The 22,427-nt window shown below is 37.4% G+C and overlaps 1 protein-coding gene across 1 annotated transcript in view; it reads right to left on the bottom strand.

Annotated features, from left to right (window-relative positions):
* LOC131771091 (uncharacterized) overlaps window positions 1–22,322 on the bottom strand; it is a 30,298-nt gene extending 7,976 nt beyond the window's left edge. The window contains exons 1-14 of the mRNA XM_066171863.1: window positions 22,031–22,322; window positions 20,778–21,037; window positions 20,285–20,399; window positions 19,896–20,215; window positions 19,377–19,544; window positions 16,986–17,034; window positions 16,780–16,893; window positions 15,863–16,122; window positions 14,809–14,923; window positions 14,384–14,706; window positions 13,719–13,899; window positions 9,032–9,343; window positions 5,930–6,252; window positions 5,230–5,416 (exon numbers count right to left, since the gene is read on the bottom strand). Of these exons, the coding sequence (XP_066027960.1) occupies window positions 5,230–5,416; window positions 5,930–6,252; window positions 9,032–9,343; window positions 13,719–13,899; window positions 14,384–14,706; window positions 14,809–14,923; window positions 15,863–16,122; window positions 16,780–16,893; window positions 16,986–17,034; window positions 19,377–19,544; window positions 19,896–20,215; window positions 20,285–20,399; window positions 20,778–21,037; window positions 22,031–22,139 (2,836 nt within the window). The 5' untranslated portion in view covers window positions 22,140–22,322. The remainder of the gene's footprint in view (window positions 1–5,229; window positions 5,417–5,929; window positions 6,253–9,031; window positions 9,344–13,718; window positions 13,900–14,383; window positions 14,707–14,808; window positions 14,924–15,862; window positions 16,123–16,779; window positions 16,894–16,985; window positions 17,035–19,376; window positions 19,545–19,895; window positions 20,216–20,284; window positions 20,400–20,777; window positions 21,038–22,030) is intronic.
* Between the last annotated feature and the right edge of the window lie 105 nt (window positions 22,323–22,427).

The following is a 22,427-nucleotide window of genomic DNA, read 5'->3' as shown; positions in this document are numbered from 1 at the left end:
ATTAAACTCCTTTCAGCCATATGGACTAAACAAAAGAACTGGATAAAGCTTTTACGCGAAAACCTTTATAAAGTTTTAGGTACATAAATTGTTTATAACATACGTTATAAAGGTTTTAAAACTGTTAACCAATTAGAAACACTAATTGTTTACGAGAGATTTTACCCAGCATTTAATTAAGCAATATGCACTGTACTACGTCACACAATTAACCAATTACGACTCTGTAACAATTGCATGTTAAGGCCCCTGAGGAAGGCAAATGCCGAAACGCGTCGGGTCTTTAATAAAGCGTTGAAAACGGAAGCACATTCTCCATTGTGCAAATTATATATATATATATATATATATATATATATATATATATATATATATATATATATATATTTGTGTGTGTGTGTGTATGTATGTATGTATGTATGTATGTATGTATGATATATATATATATATATATATATATATATATATATATATATATATTTAACTGCAGACAGTACTGTTTCGGCCTTCTGGGCCTCATCAGTGCAGTGCTGATGCTAGGATGGAGGTAAGACCATATAGCCACCTCAAGTGATCCCACATATGTGGGATCATCTAAGCCATGCCAGAGTGCTCAAACTAGAAAAACTAGTGAGCATGCATATATATTTATATATGCAATTGAATTCAATCCCCTAACTTACTGAAAGTCTAGTCTGACAGCTTAAGCCATTGTTTTTTGATAAACTGTAATGAATGCAAATTAGCCTCATATTCATAATATTTTCATTGTGAATTGTAAATAATATCACCTGGTGAATGACAATTCGCCTTTAAACTGTTTGTGATCGCTGTAAATTATAGATAATACCAGAACACCATTACTTTAAACAGGTTGATAAAAAGTTCACTATAGCCCCTTATCAAATAGGAAAACCTATCAGCCGTCTTTAAGTATAGTGCGTCCACAATATGGGTTCCAGTTTCGCTTTTCCAAGCATCCCTTAATAAATGTCAATAAATGATAACCCTTATTAGCATCTTCATAAGTGACGAGTGAATTCAATAACTGCCCCCTTAAATGACCCGAGCAACGTTTTGATGGTGCCGAGACTTTTTCTCAAGGGTTTTATATAGATTCCTCTTTATTGGCCGATAATTATCCATTTAAAGATTGAAAATAAGCTTCATAAACGGTTTACTATTAAGATTTATGAGATGGCGCGTATAAACCTAAATATTCCGAACAGGTGGAATATCAAATTCATAATTCGAGCTCAAGAGAGAACAGTGAACAGAAGTCCAACAATCTTTTCTTACTCATACTTCTTCGGTTTCTAGCAAAAACTTGGATTAAATTTTTAGAATTATGACCGTGTTCGAGCAATGTGATAAATTCCTCTTAAACGGCACCTTATTACTGAAGAAATGTAAAATGATTTCCGTGTTTACATAGCCTGATGTGGAGTCGTTTCCAACTTATCGAGTGTTCTCCCAACCTCCCAAGTGTTTACATCAGGCTATGTAAACACGGAAACCATTTAACATTTCTTTTAAAAAATAACTAATGAAAGAGAAACGAAAACCGTGTTTACATACGCTCATGTAAAATGGTTTTATGGCCAATCAGAGCGCGCGTACTATTTGAATCATTTTATAAATATAAATAATACACCGACAGACTTGAGTAATAGTTTTTAATTATGTTTTAGTACAGTCTGACTCCGAATGCTTTGTTTGATCGAAACGACGTCAGATATGTGGTCTCTCCTTGGGAGATCGAGCTCCAACTGCGGTAGAATAACAAGAAACCAAAACTCACCGTTCCTAACATGGACGTGCTGATTGACGAAAGACAACTGGAGCGAAAAATGTTGCCGCAAAAGAAAAGTTGAAGTTAAACAGACAGCCAATTTCGTATTACAGGAAGTAGAGAGAATCGTCTTTGACCTCGTTTCCAATTCAACCAATAACATAATTTCGAGTGCAGTTTTGTGTCAATAAGCACCAATAAATTTTACTAGGACAACATAATTGCAGAAGCCGGGAGGGTGGGTGCAATTTAAAAGCTTTGCTTATTTTCACCAAATTGAACGAAAAGTGTTGCTATAACTTGGTAATTATTCCCTTGAAAAAAGCATCACAGAAAACCAAGCAGACGAAATTTTGACAGTGAAGGCACAGTTTGTAATTTGCACTCGCTTTACAACGTTGTTCACGTTTTACATCAAAAAATGGACTTGTTTTCAGCCAATCAGAAGCGCGTAATTTTTTTCCTGTATCTTATTACTCACGTGGCAGAATGACCTTATCTCATAGTGACTAGCGGGTCTTTCTTCGTTTAAGACGTCATAAAAAAACAGACGCTGAAAAAGGTCTTTACATGGTCCAAGTCACGAGGACACCGTTTGGTTCACCCATCGTTTTATTACATTTTTTCAATTCCGAAGCAAAGTGATCAATAGAATAAGGTTCGGAAAGATGAGTCATTGTAAAGGGACGTCCTTATGAAACAGAAGAATACAAGTCCAAAGTGTCGATGTTTTGATGTGTATTTTTATTAAGAATAAAGTTTCTGTATTCAAATCAACCTTTTCCTCACTCATAGCACACTCTGCACGCACGTTCCAAGTAAATATTCCTGAATAAGATTTAAAATGAAAAGTTCAATTATATGTTTCCATGGTTAAAACTGACGGACCAAACTGTGATGTACACTTTCTAAAATTATGCTTACACAAAAAGACAAAATTAAATCTATTTGCTTTGAAATTTTTTTAAGGTAATGAAAAATAAAGTGCTGATAGATTTTCAGCGGGTAAGTGATCAGTTTCTACAATTTGCTACGGCGTAGCTTATCTAATAGGGACCGTAAGCAGTCAGGACGGCAACACCAAGGAAGACTTCGTTTAAAAAATTAGTTTCTGCTTTTAATTAGTATTTCAAAAATGGCTGCATTTGTTTACCATCTCATACGGCGCCATACCCTCAACTTCAGCATAACTTATAAAATAAGCATTGAGTTCCAAATGGAAATTAAAATAATTTGCCATCGCGGTTTCGGTTCGCAGACGACGCAAATTGTGGTGATTTCTCGTTGTTGTTTTACCTGGGACGGCTAAGAAATGTACAAAGTTTAAAACGCACGTGTTGAGCTATTGTTCTGCCAACTAGATCTTTTGTTTTCCTATGTCCTCGTTGCCGTCGCCGTGGTGGTTTGCTTAAGGTCCCTATTTTAAAGTCACATAACGTAATATATTACAAACTAGAAGTAGGCTCTCGTCCCATGGAAACATTTAGAACTGTAGTATTTACAATTTGGCAACTTTGATCAAAGATCTCTGCTTACAAGGAAGAGACCTCTAGTCGCCATAAACTTACAGCTGTTTAACAATTTATTGGTTGAACTGAGTACAACAGAAAGACGTTCAAGTAGCACAGTGTAAGAAATTAAAATGGCCTGATAAAAATTTTTTGCCAGGTTTCCAAGACTAAGAGCAAAGGAGAAACCTCGTTTTTTGACAAAGAAATAAAAAACGCACTGAGTACATTGTTGGGTTATATAAGCACGCGGGAATTTTTAAGAAGACAAGAGAAGTATTGAGAAGCACGAGCCGAAAGCGAGAGCCTCTCGTACTTCTCGAGTGTTCTTAAAAAAATTTCAAGTGCTTATATAACTAAACAATGCTCCAGTAACAAGTTTTTTTATTTCTTTTATAAAATGTATCGTGAATTGCGTGCTCGTACCGATGACGTAGGCTGCGTGCATTGTATCTCAACAGTGCACTCGTGTGACGTAAGGTGCGTGCTCTATGGAAATACAATGAACTCGTTCTGACCAATCACGGCTCGTGCATTTCTTTGAAAATTTTATAACGTGAAATACCACCCATTACACACTACATAAACATGATCTTTGCGGCTTTAATACTGGCCTTCACATGATATGGGGAACTATTGCACTATATTGTAACCTATTTTGACCTCTGTAGCCCTAAATAGAATCTACTTGGAGTTTATGACAGCAATGGATATCCAGTGTCCTTGAGGACTTACCACAGAAATTTCTGCACATCGAAAAAAGGTGAGTTTTAAAACGATATGCTGCAAGCATTAAGAGAAAGAGACTTCGTATTGTCGCGGTAAACCAAGACATGATTGTTACATTCGCACATAAAATTGTCTCAATGCTGGCACAATGCAAGTATTATACAACGTCAAAAGCTGTTGTAACCTACTTCCGAGGTGACTATTTGCAAAACCCTGACTTGAAGGGTAAGTTAGTTTCAACAGCCACTAATTCTTTTTGCCCTTACTTCTGCCTCAGTTAGCGAAGACAAATGTTATCTCCTTTAAGGCCATCAAAGTTAATGTAACCCCAACTAGCAGATCTCTTATAAACTAGTCTGACTTGAGCGTGTTGACCAATTAAATCTTCTACGTTGCTGCTCGTACGGTTCATACTCTCTGAACAGTTACCTGTCTCATTTCTGACAACCTTAATGTAATAACAAAAAAAACTTTTATACCCTTGTTTCGATCACTGCTGACGTAGGTAACATGACTGTATTTAAAGGAATTTTTTGTGTCGCAATCAATTCTAATATGGCATCGCGTATGCTGATTGCAATGGATTGCAATTAAAAAATGCAATACAAGTTTGGCAATTTTGAAAAACCAAATCTCAGATACGTTACATTGATCAGTCTACCTTGGCTGTTTCAATAACACGATATCTGTAACTTCGATACTGGTCTTTGGGGAAAACTATTGAGCTATTTTGGAACCTGTTTTGGAAGCTTACTCGAAAATGACTTCTGTCTGTAATCCTGAACAAAATCTAACGGGAGTTTTTACAGCTATGGACTTTTCAAAGTAAATATGTCGAGTATTCATACCTTCAACAGAATTTCAACCAAAAAAAGCACTCTAAGAGGATATGATTGCTAGCATCTACGGCAAAAGACTCTCATTTTAAAAAATTTCACGGCAATACAAAATAAAAAGTGGATAACATATTATGAAAACAATTTCTCGTGGCCATTTTTTGCCACGAGAAATTGTTTTCATAATACTTTTCTACTGTTCCTATAAACAGAGTGAGTGTGCCTATCTATGCTAGCACAAAGCAATTGCTGTACAAAAGAACCATTGAATATCAAAAGCTGTTGACCCTTACTGTATAGTCACCTTGTGACTAGCTGTAAAAACTGGATGAACGCTTATCATTTGTGCCCTTACTTTCCCTTCAGTTGTCTTCATCTAAGTAGTGAGGACAAACGATATCCCCTCTAAGGTCATCAAAGTTGATGTGACCCCAACAACAATCCCTCTCATCAACTAGTCTGACTTGGGCGTATTGACCAATGAATTCTTTTACGTCCCAGCTCTTACGATACATTGTCTCGCTACAGCTCCCTGTTTCTTTTCTGACAACCTGCATGTAACCACAAACATAGCAAACAGTTTTAAACCTTTGTTTCGATCAATCCTGACATATATATCATGACTGTATCATACATCAATTCAAATAAAGAGCAACCTCTTTCTATTGAAATCAAGACATTATCGCACTGAATGTGCTGATTACAATGTTCAAATAAAGTGTGCCAGACGCGAGTTCTCTTAAGGAAATTCAAAATGAGCTATTTATAGGGCAAAAATATATTTGAAAAGTAAAAACTGAAAGTTTTCAACATTATCATTTTCAGGGACACCATTATTTATCCTGATGATGATCTAATGTCGAAAACGTTTGGCTTTCCTTTTTTAAATATATTTTTTTCCTTGTAAAAAGCTTATTGTAAACCTAAACGAATCTCATGGATATCACGAAGCTCAAAATGGTTTCGCAATTTTGAAAGACCAAATCTCTGATGCTTTGATAAATCTACCCAGGCTGTTTCAAAATAATCAAATGAAACATAATGGTCAAAGAGAATAATCTCACCTGATTGTTGACAATAAGCTCCGCACGAATATCACTTATGCTGCATCCTCCACCGATGAGAAACGAGATATCTCTGCCAACGATACGGAAACAAGGAGAAATGAGAGTTCCCTGGGGTGGATCGGCCTTATCTGGGTGCTGTCCTCCCGGAACATCGCTTTTTCTGGGCCGTTTCTCAGCTCCACCTACCCACCAGTCCCCTTGTTGCTGTGCGCTTTCTCTGTCGCGTGCTTTTGGATTGTCACCAAATGTTGGCTGGTAAATGAAAGCTCTGCCTGTCATTTCCCATCCGCCGATTCCATCTTCAAAGTCAAAGCTGCAGGCTACATTAAAAACAAAAAAAGGAAAAGAAAAAAAAATGAAATTGTCATCCCCAGAATATCCTATGGTTTCATTCGGTCCACTCTACAAATTTGCATTCAATTACCTTTATCGCAGTATGCGCCAGTGGACCCTGAAGGACATTTACAACGAAATCCTTTATCAGTGTATCCAGCCTGACATGTGCCTTTGTTGAAACAGGGACTGCTGCTGCATGGATTCTTATCAAGACAAAATGACTGCGTATTATAATTATGTATGGTTAGTTATTAATTATTCTCAAAGGAACAGTCTTGCTGGAGTGATAACTTCTTCATCAATTGCAAACTAGAATCAGTTAAACTTGTTGATCATTAAACCAGAAAATCGATCTGAATCGATTTACTGGATATTTTGTTGGTCGAGTAGGGGTTGATTTATTAAGAATAGCTCCCATTCTCAGTAATTCCTAATTTTCCTAAAGTGTTTGTTACCAATCTCTGTTTCGAGAACTACCATACAAAAGATGGGTCACCAAAGAGATATGATGGGCCAATCTTACCTCATTCATTTCCGTATTGGTACTATCGGTTTACAGTACATTTACATTTTTAAAAAGAAACACTTGGACGATAGGTAGAGAGTATGGAACAATAGATACTTAATGTATGGTCCTTAGGGAAACATTTATTTTTGTTTTCCTGAGAGTCCTGATGTTTCCCGAGACGAAGGGGGAACATCAGGACTCGAGGGAAAACAAAACTAACTAGTTTCCCGAGTGACCATGCACCAAGTGCTTTGCTATATATTTAGACTTTCCCTTAAATAATCATATGGCAAACGAGCGCTTTTCATTCAACTGATTTATTGCTGTTTTCTCGTCACCATATTCCAATAAATGGCGTAGCTCCACTTTCTGCATATAAACCCACACACAAACCACAATTCCTCCAATCGCTCTGGCGAAGGGCTAACGCTAGAAACGTCCGCTTTTTTACCCTTTACGGTGGTTAATTTACGTTTTCAACTCAGTTGTTAACACTAAAATACCTGCTATACTCTCCCACCGAAGCAGCACCACGATTTCTTTAGAAACTTACCCCTTTATTCATTTATAAAACACTAGCTGTCTTTCTGAAGTTATGTGAAGCGGTAATTCGTGTTTCATGAGCTGAGGATTTATGCTCAGAAACTCCAGTTTACTTTCTTTTTGTTCCAATATTGATGCAATGGATAACCAAGACAGTTTAAAGCTCTTCACTTGTGAGATAGGTGATTGTTTGGCGACTATTTTGGATTTGCGCCCCCTCGACCTAATTTCCGCGCTGCCAGGGCCAGAAAATCGCTTTTTCTCCAGGGAGGAGACCCTTAAAAAGACGTTTTTACCAAACTCTTTTGGCATCAGAAGTGAGGGCTGGTGACCTTTGATTGACATTTCGGGGTCTCCGCCCCCTTGGTCCAATTCCTGCGCAGCCTGGACAGTTGGGACGTAATTCAGTGAGCATACAATCTCTTAGCAAATTCTCATTCCTTCCTAAAGAAACTTAGTTTACCTGAACAACCACCACCATCTCCAACTGATCCTTCCTTGCAACTACAACCATAAGAGCCATTTGTGTTTACACAGGTCGCATTCACACCACAAATGATGCTGGAATTTGCGCACTCGTCAATATCTAAAGAAAAAAGATAACGTAAGCTAAGAAAAGTAATTTAAAAGGTTGATAAAGGATAATTTACTTCTGGCAATACTTAGACTACATGTTAATTTAATTCTGACGAGAAATACTGACGACTCTATCAGTATTAGTTGTTTTTATATCGCTGCCAATGCCCTTGGGCATTCTGAAGCGAATCCTGTCTTCTGATTGGCTACCTGAGAGGGTAAATTGGGCCCATCGTACCCGCTTGGGATTGCACGGTTTAATTCTGCGCAAGAAAGAAAATTGCTCGGAGCGAACTTACAGAAGAGTTCGTAAGTTATGGACAGTGTCAGCGACAGAGTCGCAAAAAGCGGTAGAAAACGGTCAAAATAAAGAAAACTCGTGGGTTTATTGGGCTAGTAAAACAGTTGGCTCTCTTTCCCATCTCTGAAAGCGAAGGGTAAAACGATAATTGTAGCATGTTAAAAACATTGGAAAAATACTATCAAATATAAAAACATCAAAGGTAAATATCATTTATGAATAACTTAACGTTTTCACGAATTCAACCTACCTTTTTTCCCACTTTCATTTCTCTCATTTAAGCATCAGAACTAACATTTTTTCAAACGTGTTAAAACACAGAACCAGTAAGATAAGTTTATCGGAAAAATCTAATTCAACAGTTTCCTTGAAAATTAAATTTGTTAAAAAACTGTAAATGTCCTAAAGAAGCACCTGTCAGGGTTGCTCACAGTGACACCGTGAAAACACAGAAACTTTAAAGCAAAACACGATGAAAAAATTAAAACAACATTTTGAAGTTAAAATTTGAACCCATGCATTGTAGTCTTCCAAAAACTTTTCTCTTGAGGGGCGTACGCGATCACGCGAACAGAGCCGGAAAAACTTGCATGAGCTGGCTTACGGTCCGGCGTGATGCAAGATGGTAAAATTGTCAGCCAGAAGAAGAACGACAGTCTTAGGATTAAACGCTCCTTGTCTGAATTCGGTCGCGCTGGACCGGAAAACACTTTGCTCTCGGCCATAACGTGTGAACGAGAAGGCCTTCCCACTACATCGGCAACTACATACTGCGCTCTAAAATATAATTTAGGGGTAAATTTTCCTCGTAAACATTCTTTAGCTTAAAACATACCTCTCCCGTTTAAACGCCGGATGTAAAACCAACCAGGAGCCGAGCGAAAACTTTCAGGCCTCGCCTCTTTGGTGCGGTTGTTCAATTCGCAGATCTTTTCCTTTCTGTTGTAGTTATAGCTTTGGCAGGTGATTTCTTGTCCACATCGAATATCACAGATGTGAGGAGCTGATGCTGACATTCTTTTAAACACAAAATTTTCAAGTTTCATGCCTTGAATGTTGATCTCCATCCTGCACTGTTCATTAGCAGATACGCAGCCCGCGAAGAAAGCCAAGATAAAGAAACAAAAATTTGGCCACGGCATTTTTCCTGTAGGAATAAAGAATTAATCCATGCTTAGGGTGCGTATATGACGTTGTGGATACACGTGGAAAGTTTGGAGACCACAAGGCACAGCCGAGAGCAACTCTAGGTTATTGATAAACTACTTTTTTCAGTCTTCCTTTTTTTGTATATTGGTGACATTTTTAACTGTTCGAGTGGTTCTTGTCCAGAGATCTTGAGTCTTGAGATTTGAGTATTAGTTGTAAAATAACATCTGGTTTCCAGCTATTCCTCTTCAATTTTATATCAAAACTAATAAAAAAAAAGGTCTCTTGCCTTTAAAGAGTAAATTAAAGCACAGATATTTGAGTTTCTTTGGCGTGGACCACCATTCAGAAAGTTTGTACTTTGTTTCAATTAAAAAATTACTAAGAACAAAAACGAATACACAATTGAATTCAGTCCCCTACCTTATTGAAAGTCTCGTCTGACAGCTTGAGCCATCGTTTTTTGGTAATCTGTAATGAATGCAAAATAGCCTCACATTCATAATATTTTGATTATGAATTGTAAATAATATCACCTGGTGAATGACAATTTGCCTCTAAATTGTTTGTGATCGCTGTAAATTAAAGATAATACCAGATCACCATTACTTTTTAACAGGTTGTAAAAGTTCATTATAGCCCCCTATCAAATCGGAAAACCCATGTGCCGGTCTTAAGTGTTCTGCATCTACAATATGAGTTCGAGTTCCGCTTTTCCAAGCATCCCTTAATAAATGTCACTTAATGATAACCCCTATTAGCATTTTCATCAGTGACGAGGGATTTCAATACCTGCCCCTTAAGTGTCCCGGGCAACGTTTAGTTGGCGCCAAGATTTTTCCTACAGGATTTTATGTAAATTCTTCCATATTGGTCGATAAATAATCATTTAAAGGTTGAAAATAAGCTTCTTAAACGTGTCTATTTTTTATTATGATTTATGAGATGGTGCGTACGTGTATAAACAGAAATAAAAACCACTTTCCGAACAGGTGGAATTCAAGTCACAAATATTAAATTCATAATTCGAAATCAAGAGAACACAGTGAACAGAAGTCTAACGATCTTTGTTCTGCTCATACTTCTTTGATTTCCAGCATAAACTAGACCTAAATTCTCAGAATTATGAACATGTTTGAGAAATGTGATGAATTGCACTTAAATTGCACCTTATTACATATAAATCATACACCGACTGACTTGAGTAATAGTTTTTAATTACGTTTCTTAATTATGTACATTTTGACTCCGAGTACACTGTTTACTCGAAAGGATGTCAGATATGTGGTCTTTCCTTGGGTTATCGAATCACCTGCAGTAGAATAACAAAAGAAAAAAATTCACCGTTCCCAACATGGTCACTCTGATCGACAAAAGACAACTGGGGCGAAAAAGATTTTGACAAAAGAAAAGTTGAAGTTAAACGGACAGCCAACTTCGTATATACAGGGACTACAGGGGTCGTCTTTGACCTTGTTTCCAGTTTAAGTATAGCTAAGAACATAATTTCAGTTTAGTGTCAATAAGCAGGAGTAAATTTTTCAAAGACAACATGATTGCAGAAGCCCGTAAGGCGAGTGCAATTTATAGGTTTTGTAAAATTTGCAAGTACTTATTTTCACCAAATTGAACGAGAAGTGTTGCTATTACTTGGTAATAATTCACTTGGAAAAACCATCAGAGAAAATCAAGCAGGCGAAATTTCCACAGTGCATGCACTGCGGCTGTTTGTAATTTACACTAGTTTCACAACGTTACTCTCGTTTTATATAAAAAAAATGGACTCTTTTTCAGCAAATCAGAAGCGTGTAATTTTTTCGTGTATATTATTACTCACTTGGCCGAACGACTTGATCTTATGGTGTACTAGCGGGTCTTTCTTCGTTTAAGACGGCATTAAAGAACGGACGCAACATGACACCGTTTGGTTAACTTATCTCTTTATTATATTTTTCCGATCCGAAGCAAAGCGATCAATTGAATACGATTTGGCAATATTTCATTGTAAAGGGATGGCCCTATGAAACAGAAAAATACAAGTCAAAGGTGTTCATATTTTGAAATGTATTTTTATTGGGAGTCAAATTTCTCTATTGTTATTAACCCTGCCTCACTAAAAACACACTCTGTGCATGCACTTTCCGAGTAAATATTCCTGAATAAGATTTAAAATGAAACTTTTAATTATGTTTTTTTATGGTTAAAACCGATTGATCAAACTGTGATGTACATATTCCAAAATTATATTTATGCAAAAAAGATAAAATTAAACATCTTTTTACTTTAAAATTTTTTTAAAGCTAATAAATAATGAAGTACTGATAGATTTTTAGGGCGTTAGTGGTCAGTTCTTTCGATTATGTAAATTTTTAGAGAATTTTTAATCGAATTAACTTCATTCCACAAATTACAGTTCGTTTCTAACTCTGTAGAAAAAAAAAATTGCAACACTTGTGTCAGGTTTGTTTGACTCCCGCCACTCTATTTTAAAATAACGTAATAATTTTTTCACTCGTGAAATTTCTTAAAGCTAAAAAGGTAATGAAGCACTGGTGAGTGATCAGCTCTCACAATTTTCTACGGTATAAGTTACCGAAGATCAAAAATTGCAAGACCCAAATATGGACACTGACAAGGAGACAAACAAAGAAATTTGATAAAGTTTTCTCAATGTTTTTGAGACATTTTAATCGAATTGACTTCATTCCGCCAATCACAGCTCGTTTCCAACTCTCAGGTGGACAAAGCACATTTGTTTCTCTTTATTCCAAAATTGTGCTTCTCTGCAACAATTGTGTCAGGTTTGTTTGACTCCCGCCAGTCTGAGCCATTTTAAAATCACGTTATGTAAGATATTACTAACTGGAAGTAACCCCTAGTCGCCATAAACTTACAGCTGTTCTACATTTCATTGGTTGAACTGAGTACAACAGAAAGGAGGGTAAAAGTAACAAAATGTAAAAAATCAAAATGGTCCGATACAAGATCTTGCGAGGTTTCCAAGACTAAGAACAAAGGGAGAACCTCTTTTTCAGTGTGAAATACTTACCATTACATACTACATTAACATGATCTGTGCGGCTTTGATACTGGCTTTCGCATGATAAGGGAAACTATTGCACTATACTGCAACCTATTTTGACCTCTGCAGCCCTATATAAAATCTAATGAGAGTTTTTATACATATTAAGTTAAAGGTGGGTTGTCACATGATGTGACTACTGGTATTTAAAGCAAGAGACTTCTTATTGCCGCGGTACACTTCTATAACGATTGGAAGACATGATTATAAAATTTCCTGTCTCGCACATAAAATTGTCTCAATGCTGGCACAAAGCAAATACTATACAACGTCAAAAGCTGTTATAACCTACTTTTAAGGTGATTCCGCCCAAAGACCTGACTTGAAGGGGTAAGTTGGTTTCAACAGCCGCTAATCCTTTTTGCCTTCACTTCTACTTCTTTTAGTGAGGACAAATGATGACTCATTTAAGGTCATCAAAGGCACTGTGACCCTAACTAATACATCTCTTATCAACTAATCTGACTTGGGCGTATTAACCAGGAAACTCTTCTACGTTCCAGCTCTTATAGTAAATAGTCTCTGAACAGTTACCTGCCTCATTTCTGACAACCTTAACGTATTGACAAACACAAAAACTCTTATACCCTTGTTACGATCACTGCTGACGTGGATAGCATATTATATTGAAAGGAATTTTGTGTGTGTCGGAATCGGTGCTAATATGGCACTGCGTGTGCTGATTGAAATGGATTGAACTTAAAAAATGCAGTGTAAGATTCGCAATTTTGAAAAACCATATCTCACATGCGTTGATCAATCTACCTTGGCTGTTTTGATAACATGATCTTTGTACCCTCGATACTGGTTTTTAATTAGAGAAAACTATTGCGCTATTTTGGAACCTGTTTTGGAAGCTTAAACAAAAAGGACTACAATCTGTATCCTGAACAAAATCTACCAGGAGTTTTTACAGCCAAGGATTTTTCAAAGTAAATGCTGAGTGTTCATAAGAGCCTTCAACAGAAATTTCAACAAAACAAGAAGCACTTTAATATGATATGATTGCTAGCATCTAAAGCAAAAGACTCTCATTTTGTCGTGGTAATTCAACGTAACAAGTGGATGATACGTACAGCTTTTTTTGCCACGCGTATAAAATTGTTTCATAATACTTTTCTACTTTTCCTACAAACAGCGTGAGTGTGCCTATCTATGCTAACACAAAGCAAGTTCTCTACAAAAGAACCACACAATATCAAAAGCTGTTAAACCTTACTGTCAGAAGGTGACTATCTGTAAAAACCTGAAAAACGCTTATCCTTTGTGCCCTTACTTTCCCTTCAGTTGTTTTCGTTTAAATAGTGAGGACAAATGATGTTTCCTTTGAGGTCATCAAAGTTGATGTGACCCCAACAACAATTCCTCTCATCAACTAGTCTGACTTGGGCGTATTGACCAATGAATTCTTTTACGTCCCAGCTCTTACGATACATTGTCTCTTTACAGTTGCCTGTTTCTGTTCTGACAACCTACATGTAACAACAAACATATCAAACAGTTTTAAACCTTTGTTTCGATCAGTGCTGACATGTCTGTCATGATTGTATCATACTTTAATTCAAAGGAAGAGCAACCTCTTACTGTTGAAATCAAGACATTACGGCATCGACCTTGCTGATTGCGATGCTCTGCTCTGTCGTTTCAATGTTGTGTATGCTAAAGACAAATAAACCTCAGACGCGAGGTTGTTTCCCTCGTGGAACCTCTCTTGAGGAAACTCAAAATAAGCTATTTATAAGGTAAAAATATATTTGGGAAGTAAAAACCAAACGATTTCGACACTAGATCTCTTTGTTTTTTTAATAGATTTTTTTTCCGTGTAAATAGCTCATTGTAAACCATGCAAATCTCATGGATGTGACGAAGCTCAAAAGCTCTGATACTTTGACAAATCTACCTAAACTGCTTCATTAGAATCAAAGGAAACATGATGGTCAAAGTGAATAATCTCACCTGGTTTTTGACAATAAGTTCCGCACGAATATCACTTATGTTACATCCTCCACCGATGAGAAACGAGATATTGCTGCCAACGATACGGAAACAAGGAGAAATGAGAGTTCCTTGGGGTGGGTCGGCATCAGCTGGGTGCTGCCATCCTGCTGGATCGCTTTCGCGGGGTCGATTCTCAGCTCCCCCTATCCACCAGTCCCCTTGTTGCTGGGCGCTTTCTCTGTAGCGTGCTGCTGGATTGTCACCAAATGTTGGTTGATAAATGAAAGCTGTGCCTGTCATTTCCCATCCACCGATTCCATCTTCAAAGTCAAAGCTACAGGCTACAATAGAAAAAAAGAAAAAATACGGAATTTTTTATCCCCCAGAATACCCTATGGTTACATTTGGTATTGAGTTAACTTTACAGGTTTGTACTCAATTACTTTTATTGCAGTATGCGCCAGTGAACCCTGAAGGACATTTGCAACGAAATCCTTTATCGGTGTATCCAGCATGACAAGTTCCATTGTTGAAACAAGGACTGCTGCTGCATGGATTCTGTTCAAGACAAAAGGACTGCGTATTATAAATGTCTATGGTTAGCTATTATTTATTCTAAAGTAACACAGTCTTGCTGGAGTGATAATTTCTTCATGCTTTTTGATCAAGTGAAGACTAGAATCAGTTACACTTGTTGATCACTAAACCAGAAAATCGGTCGATCGAGTTACTGGATATTTCGTTGGTCGAGTAGTGGTTGATTTATTTAGAATGGCTCCTATTCTTTTTAGCCACGGGTTCTTTGATTTTTCTCGTTTTAACGCTGTACAGATAAACCACTGGTGTCTGTTAGCATTCATTCCCGTATTGGTACTACCAAACACAAGATAGGTCACCAAAGAGATATGATGGGCCAATGTCACCCCATCCATTTCCGTATTGGAATTTTCTCGTTTTAACGTTGTACAGATGACACCACTGGTGTACCGTAGCTTTGGTATTCTCCCTTGTTTAGGTGATTCCTTATTTTCCCTAAGTGTTTCGAAAACTACCATGCAAAAGATAGGTCACCAAAGAGATATGATGGGCTAATCTTACCCCATTCATTCCTGCATTGGTACAACCACACAGAAGATAGGTCACCAAACGGATATGAATGGCCAATGTCACCCAATTCATTCCCGTATTGGTACTAATCACATGCGTTATTTCATCGGTTCATAGTATATTTTGCGGTAGTTTTAAACGAACGTTAAACTGAAACACTCGAGCGATAGGTAGAGAGTCGATAGAACTTATGGAACAATGTAATATATAATCTGTGGAAAAATCACTCAATCTCATACAAAATCGGGTCAAAACGTTTCACGTAATGCCCGGTACAACACTGAAGAATCACCTTAATTCAAACCAAGGATTGCAGGGATCGCTTGAGAAGTGATCCCACAAAATTATCGCCCACAAGAATTGTTCGCCGTCTGAAATAATTTACTTTACCTCGATGCTTAAATGAGTATAATCTTGTTTCCTCTGAAGGACGGATGAGCCTGGACTTTCGTCCGAAGCATTGTTTAACTCACAAATGTAGTTGCCTCCTTGCGAAGGCCCCAAATTTATGGACACACAATTGGGCTCCATATAGCACAGCACGTTACATCTCCCTTGGTGGGGTACCTCTACAAGCCTGATTAAGTGCCCCTCTATGACTTTGCCCTTAAGTGGTTCTTTGAAAACAATGGATCGACATTCTTCACCTGCTTAGTATTCAAATAGCAAAAGAGAATGAAATGGTAAAGTTAATGTACTGTTTTGGTTTAGAGAAATTGGTTTCAATGGCTGGGTAATATCTCCAAAAAAGTTAATTTGCCTCGACAGACGCTGGATCATGGCTTCCTGTTGTTGTTGTTGTTGTTGTTGTTTTTTTTTTTGCACTGTGAGAGTTTTCTCTGCTACGGCATCCTGGGAGATTGAAAGTTCTCCTTCAATTTTTCGCTTAAGAAAGATTTTGCCTCAGTGGGTATCTCTGTAAGATTTTGAATGTACATCAAAGTAAGTTGTGAGAACCAGAAGCAAGATGACCGTCAAAGAGGAAAGCAAATAATTAACATCTCTTTTCAAATCGATCCCAATGTATATGAACTACTATTGGAAATTTGATCATTGCGTCAGATTCTTGTGCCGCCAACTGCGGCGCAAATACTAATTTGGCGGTACAAACACCCAGCTACGGCACAAATGAGTATTTTGTAATATATTTTAATCGACAATAATCTTTGTAAAACTCTCTTGTGACTAGACATAGCCGTCCATCCCTAACGAATAAAAAAAAAAGTTATATTTACAGGAGGTATTCAAACTGTGGAAATGAATTAAACGAATATCAGGAAAACAAATTCAAAACTTTGTCGACTTACCTGCGGAACATCCAGAGGATAACGGAATAATAAAACCGCTATAAAAGAGAAAGCTTAAAAGTAAAACGGAAGCTTCCATACTCAGCCTGCACGTTTCCGCCACTTGCTTGTGATCTAGAATAAAAGATTACCGGTCACGCATTGAATTAACAGTTTACAACATTTTAAAAATTGCCATGTCTGTACAGCTAAAGGCGTTTTCGTACATGTTGGCAAACTTGAAGGGACTCCAGTTGGTTTGTTCAACAGAATGTTCTCAAGAAGATGGTCGTGTTGTTGTTAGTGGCTTAGACAGGTGCTCCTTTAATGGTGTGGATCACTTACGACGTTGGTAACAAAGACGCCAGCGGGGATCATTCATTAACTATGCAGCCAATCACACGAATGCTATGAGTAAAACACTTTTATTGTCTTCGGAATAGTTCCTTTCCTTTCCAGCAAACCGTTATTTGAAGCCTTTAGAATCTGAGAACGCTATCTATTTTCTTTCATCTTTACAGCACAAGAGGCAGGATATCACGCTCATCTGCAATTATTTCTCTCCATGCGAAATCATTTTAACAAAACATATAACCATTTAGCATAACGTGGTATGACAAAGCTAAATACAGCGGCTGATTAATTAATAAAATTGAAGACTAAACCCTTATTACAATGCAACTGAATGGCGAAGATTACCTATTATTCAACAATAACGTTTTATTTTAATGGCAATAGTGGCGAAGGCTTATGTTACAACGAAATTCTTTAAAATACTGAAGTATCTAATAACGAAGCAACATGAAGTCAATTTGAAGACATCTCGTTGGCTGTTAAATTATTCATAATCAAAAACTTGTCAAGGTGTTCAAAGGAAAATTAGTGAGAAAAATGTGTCTCGCAGCGTCTTACGTGGGGCTACTTTTCGTCTACTGCGAGATTAGGCTGTATGTAAGTTAAACGTCATTCTAATGATTATCAAGCGACTAAATTCTGTGCACATACGAGCCATATTGATTTATTGTTATACGAGTATACACCCGAATTGTTATTTCTCAACCCTCTCTCATCAGGTATATTAATTTGCATAGGTACTTACATAATCTAGTGGAAGACATTGCTATTATATTGGTTTTACAGAAGCACAACTAATATTCATGGGTCAATAAAGCAGCTAAAAAACACCTCTCAACAATTAAATGTCTCTGGTTATCACTTTACCGGCTCCGCAACTCCGCGCTGCAAGATGCATTTGAAAGTTAACGTCGATCGGCAAAAGACGACCTAATTTAAACGTATCCGTTTGCCTTCAAGATATCCACTGAGAAAATGAAGAGTTTGCTCGTCTAATTGCGTCTGCTGAAAACGGAGTGAGCCTTAATTATTGGCGAGCGAGCTAACTTAAAGTCTGTCAAAATGTGGGTTTCATTGGCCTATTATTTATAATCTGATTCTAACGCCACAACCGGCCAAATTATTTCCAACAATACTTCGATTTAGAATGTTTCTATTTAAATGTTTGTAATTTTGTTCGCAGTGTTGCATATATACTTTAATTTGTTAAAAAGCTAAGCTTCGACCCTGTACGAGCTCAACATAAGTTTGATCCTAAAGGAAGGGGCCGGGAAAAACCGCTTCAGCAGTTACTGAAATACAGTCGACCCTGTATTAAGTGGGGAATAGCGGAATGACCGCTAAATGCAGGTTGACCGCTTAATACAGCTTCCACAGGGAAGAGTATTATAAAAAACGATAAAAAAACGCCATCTTATGCCATAATTGATAATTCAATGTACAAAAACGTTTATTTCGGGAGAGAAAAATGGATTAAAAGTTACTTGAATGATTTTTCTTTGTTTTATTAGAGTAATATCGCATTAAGTGACCGTTTCATACAGGTGTAAGATAATACAATTGGGACTTAGTAAAAGGTGGCCACGACCGCTAAATAGGTGAAAATTACAATGATTACGAGGAAACAGATTCGGAGATTTTGACAGCCAGCCGCTTATTACAGGTTCAACAGTAGTAATAAAACTCTCCCAGGAATCCTTTAGAACATTAGTGGATTCTGGAGATTGTTAAGGAAAAGTGACGTATTTCTAGGCAAAGGATGAAGTTTAAAACTGGAAATTGAGAACAGATTTGCTTTGATAGCAACATGTTAAATCAAGAGGAGTTTTGGTAAGTCAAGTCAGAGTTGCAAAGGAGTTCTTCAGCAAATAATTTGTGAGTTTGGAGGGCGTGAACGTTCACTGTAAAGGCGAGAAAACTTGTAAAAGAAAGACAAATCCACCTTTTTAAAGATTTTGATGGGCCTTCATCCGGGTGTCTTTGTCCAAGGCAAAATAAAATGTCTATAAAACAGAACGAGATTCTTGATAGGACTAGAGTTTGGTACAGATTCTATCAAAAACAGGTGTGGAGGAATTCTTTTATTATTTTCTAAAGGTTTACATATTAATACACAATACATGATAACATGATTGTGTGACTAAAAGTGAAAAAAACCCGCTACCAGGCAAATGGTCTCGATAATAAGGAAATGATTTTTTATTTCACATTTTTATTATTCCGCCTTGTCTCCTTAAATATTTTCGATCAAACATTTGTCAGACAGGTGGACAAATGACATCCCCTCTGAGGTCATCAAAGTTAATGTGAGCCCAGTTAGCTGATCTCTCGTCAACTAATCTGACTTGAGCATATTGACCAATGAACTCCTCAACGTCCCAGCTCTTACGGTACATCGTCTCCGAACAGTTTCCCGTCTTAGTTCTGACAACCTAACAACGAACGATTGAAAAATGTTTAAGACGTTAGCGACAGAATAAAGTTATGGTCTCTTAGGAGTCTCTGGATTAAGTGGCTTAGTACTCTTTTGCCTCTTTCAACAGATACGATTATATTTGTTAGAACAGGCAACAGAAAAACAAAACCTTTACTCCATTTTTTCTATTGTTTTCAAAATTATCTTTTAACTTATTGTTTTTTTTTTGTTAATATCATCATCGTCATCGTCATCGACATGGTTCGTGTCTTCATGCTATAGTTGTATACTAACTTTGCATCAGTGCTGCCGAATAAAAAAGACAGGAAGGGAAATATTGCAACACATAACGCAATCAGAGTCTTACCTTGTTTTTAACAATAAGTTCCGCGCGGATTTCATTTAGCTCGCAGCCCCCACCAATAAGAAACGAGATGTTATGGCCAACGATCTGAAAGCAGGGGGAAGTTAGAGTGCCTTGAGGTAAATCCGCATCCGGTGGTTGTTTTCCAGGAAGTGCGCTTTCCTTTGGTCGAAGTTCAGCTCCCCCTATCCACCAGTTCCCCTGTTGTTTGGCGCTTTCTCTGTTGCGTGCCTTTGGATTGTCACCAAATGTTGGTTGGTTATCAAAAGCTGTGCCTGTCCTTTCCCATCCACCGATTCCATCTTCAAAGTCTAAGCTGCAGGCTGAGACAAAATAGAAGTAATTATCTAACGTATACTTCCCACCAACCCATCTATTTTTTTTTGGTTTACCTTCTTTGCAAAATGCGCCAGTGAATCCAGTAGGACATTTACAACGAAATCCTTTACTAGTGTATCCAGCTTGACATGTGCCATTGTTGAAACAGGGACTGCTGCTGCAGGAATTCTTTTCAAAATAAAATTGAATTTGTTGGTTTTTGATTTTTTGATTAGTATTAAATTTTTGTTTAAGAGCTCCCGTCCCCTCTGAAAACCATGTGATCTTCTTAAATCCTCCACCCCCCACCCTTCAGGCATCAAATAATGATCAGTCTTTATAATACAGTTTTCTTTAAGTGAAAGCAAAACTTCCCAGGCATCTATGAAATTGATATCAGCATTCTCTGGTTTGTTTTTTGAATTCATACGCTAATTTACAATGTAATGGCCTGCCATGGATGACCTCTGAGAAACAAAGCTAGCGTTACAAGCAAACTTCTGTTTTGACTCTGAATGCACACAATTTGAAAGAGGGATTGTTCACTAGGTACATCAAGTACTTTACCTCAATACCAAGATAAATGTAATCCTTTTTACTCTGTAAAACATGTGAGCCTTTGTTGTCATCCGTGGCATTATTCAACTCACAAATGTATGTCCCTGCTTGAGGAGATGGTCCTATATTTATGGACACACAGTTGGGCTCTATATAACACATCACGTCACAGCTCCCCCGGTTGGGTATCTCCACAGCCCGGATTAAGTGGCCTTTTATGACCTTGTCTTGCACTGGTTCTTTGAAGATAATGGAGCGACATTCATCATCTATTAAGCGCGTGGAAAAATGAGACCTTGACATCAGAAGGGTTAATTCGTCTTATATTAACTACCTTGAGAGTCATAGAATGTCGAGTCTAAGGTAATCCCTACCATGGCCAGTGTGCTGTTTGTCAAATCACTCGACAAGAGAAATTGATTATTTTCCCGTTGTTTTCAGTTATGAAGGGTGAGGTATACCTTTTCCACCTAACAAACGTTTTATTTTAACTAAAAGAACTTTATTTCAGATAAACATAACGATCTTGAATGTATTCGTCCATTTGACCACAAATCACTGGTAAAATAACCGTCTCGTCGCTGCCTTCAATAACCATGTAACGAGTTCTTTCGGGGAAAAACGTAGCTTGAAAAGCATGAAAGCGAATTTCGTTTACCTTTATGTTTATGGCGAGCTCCTTTGAGACATTTTCATCCTAGTAAACTCAGCCACTGGAGTAAAGTAGAAGTTTGTCTAGCGCAGAGAATCACCCATAATTAAGTTGAAACTTTACGCTGTAAGTCTTAAAAAAATAGGCTAAAGTTTGATTTGAATTTCTGGATTTTAACCTGTTTTCACAATTAGCTAGCAGATGCTTCATTAGCCTTTCAAGAGAGTTTTGTAGCTGAATCAACACTCTTTCAAATTCAAGCTCCAGTTACTGTAGAATTTGAAACACGAGTTAACGTCATAGTCATTTTTCGAGAGGAAGAGTAATGTCTGACCCAAAGGGATACAAACCCGCTAGACTCCGAACAAAAGGCCCCTTGTATTATCTATCACAAAGCTACAACTCATCAAGTCTGTATTATTAGGGAGTTTGTGATAAACTCAAAATAGCAATTTCCAATAGGTCTCACAAAGATCCCCTTCACAAAAAGTTTCATCTGATTGTTTGCTCTTGAAACAATGGAAAGCTTACCTATAACAGAGCTCTCAAACATTACGAACACACCGACCGACATGTAGAATTGATTAAGTACAGAACATGGCCAACTTACCAGAACATCCCCAGCAAATGGGAAGAATGACTCCAGAGAAGTAAAAACCACATAACTGGATGAGGATGCCAACTTCAATGCAGAATTCTCGTTTCAACGTTTTCGCCATTTGATGATTGTATTTTCATATATTACCGACGAGCAAGCGGCTCTGAAATCACGCTTTAAATCATTCCTTAACACTTCCAAACGATGAATCCCGCTTACGCTTAGAGATGAAAGTCTTGCTAAAAGATTTCAATTTTCAGTCCTCACAAAACATCTTCCCCGACCAAAATTTTCTCAAGTTGTGCTGTTTTAAGTAGCTTATGACAGGTGCACAATCGGTGAGCAGTTTGACAGGCAGAAATATGCGTGTTACAGGTTATTCTATTTGTTTATGTAGAATTCTATCTGC

The sequence above is a fragment of the Pocillopora verrucosa genome, chromosome 9, assembly GCF_036669915.1.
Source record: "Pocillopora verrucosa isolate sample1 chromosome 9, ASM3666991v2, whole genome shotgun sequence".
Lineage (NCBI taxonomy): Eukaryota > Metazoa > Cnidaria > Anthozoa > Scleractinia > Pocilloporidae > Pocillopora > Pocillopora verrucosa.
This window is presented reverse-complemented; position numbering and strand designations above follow the sequence as displayed.